We start from the raw sequence: 9,245 nt of genomic DNA, 5'->3' as shown, positions 1-9,245 counted from the left end.
CGGGGGCCCCCCCCCCCCCCGCAGTGCACAAATTTTTGTGCACCAGGCCTCTAGTCTATATAAATAAAAGCCTAATATGCAAAGTGTCCCCTCCAGAGTTCGACCAGGAGACCTGGAGTTCTATCACTTGCTATGACGTGCGCTGACCACCAGGTGGTGGCACAGAGCGAAGGAAGGCTCAGGCTGGCAGCCAGAAGGCCCTTATTGCCCTGATCGCTGGCTAGGCCTAGGGACCCTACCCGTGCACAAATTTCATGCACGGGGGAGAGAGAGAGAGAGAGAGAGAGAGAGAATATATAAAATAAGTGATCCTCTCTACCAGATTCATATTTTTTTAATATATATTTTATTGATTTTTTACAGAGAGGAAGGGAGATAGTTAGAAACATCGATGAGAGAGAACCATCGATCACCTGCCTCCTGCACATCTCCCACTGGGGATGTGCCCGCAACCCAGGTACATGCCCTTGACCGGAATCGAACCTGGGACCTTTCAGTCCGCAGGCCGACGCTCTATCCACTGAGCCAAACCGGTTTCGGCCAGATTTATATTTTTAAGGGCAGGGAGCATGTCTTTTTTATCTCTCTCAGCATATTGTTCACCTTAGTAGGTTTGTATGCTACTAAAATAATCGTTGGGCACCATAGAAGCTTTTTTTTTGAGAGAAACACATCGATTGGTTGCCTCCTATATGCGCCCGACCAGGGCTGGGCTGGGCTGGGGAGGAGCCTGCAACCAAAGTACGCACCCTTGCCTGGAATCGAATCCAGGACCCTTTGGTCCGCAGGCCAACATTCTGTCCACTGAGCCAAACCGGCTAGGGCTGTTCTGTTTTAAAGCCTGCACTTTGGCTGTGGGTTAAGTCCTCTCTCAACCTATTTGTGTCTTAACTTCTGCATCTAAAATGAGAAACTGAATTTGTTAACTTAAAAAAGCATAGTAAGAAAAAAAAAATCATATAATCATACTTCTCAGAGAGCTCACTATTTACATTTTGGATACCTGTCTTCCTTCTCTCCCCCCCCACCCTGTCTATTCATGGATGTTCACCCTCCTTTTTAAAACTAAAAATCATACTCCATGATTCCTTTGTGTTATATTGTGAATGTCAGTAAATATTCTTTTTTATCCTGCGTGATTCTTGTCATCAGGCCTGTTTTGGACACATTGGGCCTGGCTGAGATTTCAAGAGAGCTGGAGAGATAGTGGAAGAAGTGGGGAAAGAGAGTTTATTTAATGGAGTGAAAGATGAGCACAGTAACACACATGGCACACGCCTCACTGTGTTTGCACTTCCCATATGTGTGGACTGGCACAGAGTTTTTAAGGTGGTCTTTGGATGACAGAAGTTTGGGAATAGATAGAGGATGCTCTTGGTTGCTTTGATGAGTACTTTTGGATAAGATAAACTTGTTTGCCAGTAGCATCTGGCTCCTTGAAGGTCTTCTCTGCCTAACAGACTGTTCCTCAGAGTTGCTTGGTTAATTGAGAGAGTCGGCTAAGGAGTGCGAGCCAGCAGTGTCCTTTTTAGAGTACCATTAAACACTCAATTATATTATCTTCATCTGCTGGCAGGGAGGAACTATTGCCATGACTGGTATAGAAGACCTTCAGGGAAAACTCTTCAGGTAAGAAGAAACTTTGACCCTTGCCGAATCAGGCCAGTGCAGTGGTGTCAAGATGGGCTTTGGAACTGAAGCCCTATTCCTCTTGAGCGAACTCTTAGGAAAGTTGTAGAGTGATGTACTTCTGTTTCTTAAAAGAAAAGCATCCTATAACTCTAACCATGGTGACTGAACTGAGAAAGGTTTTAGGATGTTGCTCTACTTTTAGACAGCTGATCCATGTGCCAGGTACTGCGGGAAAGCACAGCCCTACAGAGGAAACTTCATTGCTCTCAGTTTTTATTGAGGAAACTGAAACTTAGGTTAAATAATGTGCCAGGAAGTGGTCAGAGACTGAATTCAAACCAAGGTCCAATACCAAAACCCAGTACCCTTTACCACTGTGCCGCTGTTGCCACTCCTCTCCAAATCTTTTTCTTGGTGTGGTGAGTTATAGCAGATTGCTCCTTCCTTCCCTCCATTCCTCCATCCCTCTTTCCTTTGAACAAATATTTATTGAGTAGTATGTCCTAAATGCCTGATTCTTGAGGTAACTCATAAGAATTATTTATAGCAGTTTTGAAATACTAAATGCTAGCTGCATTCATTCACTCATGCATTACACCAGATTTATTCATTGAGCATCTACTATGTGGCTGGCTTTATGAGCTATAACAGTGGATATAAGCAGGGTCTCTGCCCATAGGAGTGTAAATTACATTGCAAAGAAACTGACAGTAAAAAGGTAATTTAAATAAAGGTACTTTCACAGTGGGTTAATGCAGTGAGAAACCAAACATGGTGATGTGATAAAGAGTAAGGGAGTGACTTGTGAGGCACTGCTATGGAAAGGGTGGTCAGAGATTCTGAGGAGGTGACAATTGAGCAGATATGAGGGCAAAAGAATGGAACCAGCCAACTGCATGAAAACTATACAGACAGGTGGAATAGCAAGTACAGAGGCGCAGGCAAGAAAGAGCTTAGAACATTTGAAAACCAGAAAATAAGGTGGTGCAGTTGGAGCAGTGTGGACAAGTGGAATATGAGATGAGTGGAGGGGGTTGGTAGAGACCAGACCACATAGAATTCTTGTAGTCAGTAGAGTGCCATATTCTGATTGATTCATATTTTATAAGGATTGCTCTGTAGTCGAAGAAATTTGGGGTAAAAGGTTCAGGCAAAAATGGAAGGAAGTCAGTCCAGTTAGGAGACATGGAACCCGGGGGAAAGATGGTGGTAGTGGTGGCATGGAAAGGAATGGATAGATTCCACAGAGGCAGCATTTACTGGCTCATTGGTTGGATATGGAAAATTAGGCAGAGGGTTTTTTGACTTGAGCAGTTCAGTGGATATACAAAATAAAAAATGATGCCTAGGTTTATAATCTAAATCTCTTAAGTATGCTACTCTCAGGAGAGTAATTTAAGAAAAGGTATTGTGTTAGTGCATCAACTAAAACATAATTGAGAATAAGGAAGATGATATGAGGAGAGATGCTTAATAAAAGTGAACCTTGGATAGCATTTTAAAATACATACTTTTTTATTTCAGAGAGGAAGAGAGAGAAACATCAGTGATAAGAGAGAATCATTGATCGGCTGCTTCCTATACGCCCCACACTGGGGATGGAGCCCGCAGCCCGGGCATGTGCCCTGACTGGGAATCCAACTGTGACCTTGTGGTTAATAGGTTGATGCTCAACCACTGAGCAATGCTGGCTGGGCTTGAATAAGCATTTTGAAATGACATGGCAGTTAAACTCTAGGAAGCTGATCTTTAATAGGAGAATTACAGAGTTGAAAAGGACTTTGGGAATAAACTATCTAATTTCCTCATTTTAAGGATTAGGAAACTGAGGTCTAAAGAAGTAAATTTGTCCCGAAGATATTCTTATAATTGACAAAGCCTCCCCCAAAAATCCTTCTGGGGAGCACTGAACTAATAGTTTGCCAGAATTGATTGGACTAAATAGTACAGTATCTGATCAGATAATTTAGTACTTTAAAATAGTCTGACAGTATGCCAAACTTTGATAGTGATTAAGCACATTCTTATTTTTAATATTCCTGTTTAGCATATACTAGACAGTCTTTTCAAGGTCTCCAGAGTAAATGTCTGAGAAAAGGGTTCATGACTAGACTACATGTAAATAAATCTACTCAGGATTGTGAGGTTTAAAAAACTTACTAAGGAAAGTTGTTATACATCTAGAGGTTAAAGACTAGAAGATGAAACTTTGACGATTCTTCAAGTTTAGGTTTGGAGTAAGGTAAACATGAAGGTAACTGGTATGAAAGAGACAGGATTGAGAGGGCACATGACTTGAGGCTGGTGAAGATGGTGAATGGGTTTCACCTGGGTTAGCCATAGACAATTTAGTTGTCTGGAGTTGAGTCTCATTTTCTTCCTTCTCTTCTCATGGTGGGAGGTTTATTTTTGTGAATAGTACAAACTAGGAAGAAGTGGGCTCATTACTTACAGTTTTGTAAAGATAAAACACTACATGGGAAGGGAAGGAGATGTGTGTCCCAGCCTGTCCCACAGCCTGACTTGGTATTTTTTGCAGCATGGGATGACCTTTGTGTGTTGATGAGCCACATAAGAACAAGAATCATGTCCTCAACCTTTACTGCAGTGTAAAGGCTTATATTGGTATCCATTAGGCACACTGCCTACAAGAGTCCTATGTGGTCTGGTCTCCTGCCAGCCTACACAGTAAGTGCGTGGTGGACACTCAAACAATATTAAACTGAATGCATGTGAAGCTGCCACCATTTGAAGACTGTTAAAAGCTCACTTCTGTGCATTGCATTATTGAAGTAATTGCTACATGGCTGCATTTTCTTCACATAATGAGTCAGAGGTCTGTGAAAAAAGTTCTGTCCTTACATTTTATAGGAAGACAAGTTTTATGAAAAACCAGAGTGATTTAATTAATAGCCTTCAGATATAAATCCTTAATTTTGTGATTTATCACTTGTTTTCCTGTGTTCTTTTTATCTGGTGTAGATATTACACCGGTTAATACTAAATCAAACAAATAAAATTGAATCTTGCTAGCACTTTGTATTTCCCCAACGAGGGACTTTTCCTTTTAATATCTGTGGGTTTGGTATCTTTTAGGCTTCTCCCAGTGTGTGTCCTATACAGCCTGTTCACACAGCAGTTTGTAAGGATACACTGCTGGGCTGCACTGCAGCAGCTCCGCCTAGTAAGGACCCAAGAGAGCAGAGTGCTCCCCATGCTGCCAGTTGTCCACCTAACCTCGGAGCCAGACTTCCTCCAGGGTAAGTGATCTGTCATCTGTGAAAGATGTTTAATCATAAGAAGAAAACCTATTTTAGCCATGGTTCTTCCTACCTGAGCTTACATTGCTCAGGTGGCAAGCCTTTTCCACATCAGGGCTTCATAGACAGAAAATTAGGATAGCTAAAATTGGTCCTGCCATTCATTACATTTAGGTTGTCCAGCGACGTGTTTCATTTAAGTTTCTTAATTTGTCAGATGCCTTCAGAAGTGAAAAGGTATAAAGCATGCAGAACAACATAGAAAACATTACAGAAACGAAGGGGTATGAAGAAAGAGCAATTTTGTTGACTTGATACAGTGAGAATGGTCAATTGAAATAGTACAGATAGTAGTAGACTAGATGTCTGCTTTCAAGGAAAAGAGCAGATTAGTTTATGTGGAAATCTGGGGTCCACAGGAGTGTGGAAAAGAGGGAGACATGCTCACAGTGAATGGTTCTCATCGCCCCAGACCCCAGGTATGGCTGAGAGACGTGACTATGGGTTAACAGAGAAGAGTTTTAAGGGAAGGATCTCTTTTAGTAAGAGTGGTGGAGTGCAGGCAGCTGGTAAAGACTTAAGATATGGGTCAGGGAGTAGTAGGTTTGGAAAACCGCTGCAGAAAGGTGGGAGGGTGCTTGAGCACATCATTCACTGGGAGGAGAGAGGGCTCCGTGGGCTAGAGCTTGGAGGATGACCACATAACAGTTAGATGGAAGGAGGAGCAGTCTTCCAAGTAGAAGGAGGGAATACTAAGAACTTTAGGGTGAATTTCAGAGAAACAAAAAGTTCTTTCTTTTTTTTTTTTAATGTATTTTATTGATTTTTTACAGAGAGGAAGGGAGAGGGGATAGAGAGTTAGAAACATCGATGAGAGACACATCGATCAGCTGCCTCCTGCACACTCCCTACTGGGGATGTGCCCGCAACCAAGGCACATGCCCTTGACCGGAATCGAACCCGGGACCCTTCAGTCCCCAGGCCGACGCTCTATCCACTGAGCCAAACTGATCAGGGCAACAAAAAGTTCTTTAAGGGTACTCCTATAAAGATTGGGGGTGGAGGATTGCCAAATCATCTGTGAACAAAGAAGTAATCAATCGTCTCTTCTCTTCACTTTGGGTCCTGAATATGGATCGCATGACAGTGAAATTATCCAGTGTTGCCCAGCTTGTGTGGCTCAGCGGATTGAGCGTTGTCCCATGGACCAAGAGGCCCCGGGTTTGATTCCCAGTTAGGGCACATGCCTGGGTTGTGGGCTCAGTTCCCAGTAGGGGGCGTGCAGAAGGCAGCCAATTGATGTGTGTCTCTCATTAATGTTTCTGTCTCTCCCTTCTCTATCTAAAAATCAATAAAAACATGTTTTTAAAAAAAATTATCCAGTGTTGGGGCTGGTTAGATGTTCATAGCAGGATAGGGTTTTGTGCTGCTGGTGGTTTAGAGGGACAGCTCAGATTCATTATGCTGTAAGAAGTAGAACTAACTTGAAGTACTTCAGGACTCATGAGAATATACAGATAGAATTTAAGGTTGTATTTTTCTTAATGTTTAAGATATTTTTGCAGAGCCATTGACGGATAACTTAACTCTAGATCACAGAAACCTATTTTGAATTTTCTAATATAAGTAGTTTTCTCTTTCATTTAGTTGCCTTAGGGCAGTGGTTGGCAAACCGCGGCTCGTGAGCCACTTGCAGCTCTTTGGCCCCTTGAGTGAGGCTCTTCCACAAAATACCGATTTCTGCGCATGGGCCACGAAGTTTCAATCGCACTGTATGTGCGCACCCGCACGTGGTATTTTGTGGAAGAGCCACACTCAAGGGGCCAAAGAGCCACACGTGGCTCGCAAGCCACAGTTTGCCGACCACTGCCTTAGGGAACCACAGAATTGTATTTTGTAGGGGACAGATAAGAGGCCTAAGATGTTGGTTTTCCATATTATTGTTTTCAGATGCCATAAACAGAGTTTGCCAGAAGTAGTTTCTTCGTGTCTAAATACGAAGCCTGATGCACTGCCAACAAAGCCTGATGTCTGTGCAGTAGGGCTGCTGTCTTCAGAGTCCTCTCAGGTTGGAACTGGAGACTTGGAAACCCTGAATGAAGCGAAAGGTAGTGGTACCCAGCTGAAGACCAGCGCTGATCAGGAACACAGGCTGGACTCTGTTCCACAAGCATCAACCAGCCTTCCGAAGGCAAATGTACCTACTAAAGCTGCTTCTGTGGCAGAAGTGGAAAGTGCCAAGGCTCCGGAACTGCAGAAGCACCTTGAACTTGCCCCTTGCACATCTAAACTCCTTTCAGCTAAGTTAGAAGAGAAAGCAGCTATCAATGGTGAGAGCCCTAATAGTTGTGTGGAGAAAAAGGTAGAACCTTCAACGTTAGGTTGCCAGTCACAGAACTTAAAGGAATCTTCAGGAGGAGTAGATAATGAAAGCTACTGTACAAGAAGCAACAATAAAACCCAGAATGGTGAGTGTTTTCTTCATATCTTTATTGGTCGAGGGTAAGAGATGGTAGTGGATATATATAATTTCATCTTGCCTTATAAGGGAAAATATGAACATGATTGTAGAAAAAGTTCATGCAATCAGAAAAGTCCAAAGAAGTGAAACTCCAGAATCATCTCAGAAATGATTACTGTTAATATTTTATTGGACCTGGTTCCATGTATGTGAAAATACAAGATCAGCTATTACATGGCTTTATACTAACAACTTTAACCTATGGATTAGTGTAAGTGTCTATCAGCATCTAAAAGGCTGTAAGGATTCCATTTTAGGCACTTACCATATGACTTAACTGGATCCTTTATATGGGTAATGAGGTGATTCCCAATTTTTGGTTATAAGAAAATAATTTGGAACAAAATCTAAAGTACTCTGATGATGACTTTATCTTCAGCCCAACACATCTTTCTTTTTTTAAAAAAAAATATATATTTTATTAATTTTTTTTTTTTTTATAGAGAGGAAGAGAGTGGGATAGGTACATGCCCTTGACTGGAATTGAACCTGGGACCCTTGAGTCCACATGCTCTATCCACTGAGCCAAACCGGTTAGGGCCCAACACATCTTTCTGTGACATCCAGGTGAAAGTGGAAGAGGTGATTGATACTTTATGCTCACGTAGGTAGTTCAGATCTGAAACTTTTTTAAAAGATAGAGAATTGCATCACTATCTCTAAAAAAGGGATGTTTAGTTCAAGATGCTAAGAATAGGGCCAAACCACCCTGCAGAGTCTGTTGGCTTAAGAACAATGCCCTGCTGCACCCACACTTTAAAACTGAATACTGTTACTATAGAGAGAATGGCACACTGTATTTCAGTACTTATATTAAGTTTGAGGATGCATTTCAATGATGGTTTATCAGAAGCTCTCTTATAAGAACTAAATGGCTTCAGTGTGTCAAAGGTTCAGAGCTATTACAAGTTAAAAATGCCTTTGATAATTGTCAGCTGTGTGGGAAAATTAGTGTGGGTTTTGATAACTTTTACAAGACACTATTCATTTGGATACATAAAAAATGAGTATATCCACACCCTAGCTTTTACTGCAGGCCTCTGAAACTATAAGGCAAGATGGATGGATTGAACTGTGGGTCTTTTTGATATAGAATTGGAGGACTAGAAAAAGAACTTTCTTTTCCTGTGATACTTCTAAACCATCTTCATTCTTGAGAAGGAAGTTAATATAACTATTAATTTGCATAAAATTAATTGCATAAGAGTATACTGTTCTCAGGAGTTGTGTAATTTCCAAAAGAAAGTTAATATTCATAACCATATCCTTGTTCTATTTCTTTTTTGTTTTGTTGTTAATCCTCACCAGAGGATATTTTTCCATTGATTTTTAGAGAGAGGGGAAGAGAGGGGAAGAGACAGAGAAACATCGATGTGAGAGACACACATAGATTGGTTGCCTCCTGCACGTACCCCAACTAGGGCTGAGGATTGAGCTTGCAATGGAGGTATGTGTCCTTGATCAGCATTGAACCAGGGACCCTTCAGTCCTCAGGCTGATACTCTATCCACTGAGCAAACTGGATAGGACTCTCTATTCTTTTTGAGTTATCAGCTCTCACATTTATCTAGTTTTTGAGGCAAAGTATTTTAATACTATGTGAACAAACAATAAAAATTCAGCATTGGTAAGCAGAATTATAGGTACATAAGTGAATTAGGAATCCAGCTTTGTCTTACTCAGTAAGTTGTGCAACTATGCTCACCTAAGTGATTTTATTTTATTACTATAGGCCCAGTACACGAAATTCAGGTAGGGTCCCTAGCGGTTGCCAGCTGCTGGCCAGGTACTCCCTTCCTGCCATGGCTGCTGCCGGCCAGGGCCTCCTTCCC

At 41.8% G+C, this 9,245-nt stretch overlaps 1 protein-coding gene across 3 annotated transcripts in view; it reads left to right on the top strand.

The window, feature by feature from the left end:
• Positions 1-9,245, top strand: part of KDM3A (lysine (K)-specific demethylase 3A) — a 62,536-nt gene that overhangs the window by 19,034 nt on the left and 34,257 nt on the right. For all 3 annotated transcript variants that reach the window (XM_015564077.1, XM_006763982.2, XM_015564078.1), the window contains exons 8-9: positions 4,729-4,892; positions 6,843-7,360. In XM_015564077.1, the coding sequence (XP_015419563.1) occupies positions 4,729-4,892; positions 6,843-7,360 (682 nt within the window). The remainder of the gene's footprint in view (positions 1-4,728; positions 4,893-6,842; positions 7,361-9,245) is intronic.

This window comes from Myotis davidii, unplaced genomic scaffold (genome assembly GCF_000327345.1).
Source record: "Myotis davidii unplaced genomic scaffold, ASM32734v1 scaffold339, whole genome shotgun sequence".
NCBI classification, from domain to species: Eukaryota; Metazoa; Chordata; class Mammalia; order Chiroptera; family Vespertilionidae; genus Myotis; species Myotis davidii.
This window is presented reverse-complemented; position numbering and strand designations above follow the sequence as displayed.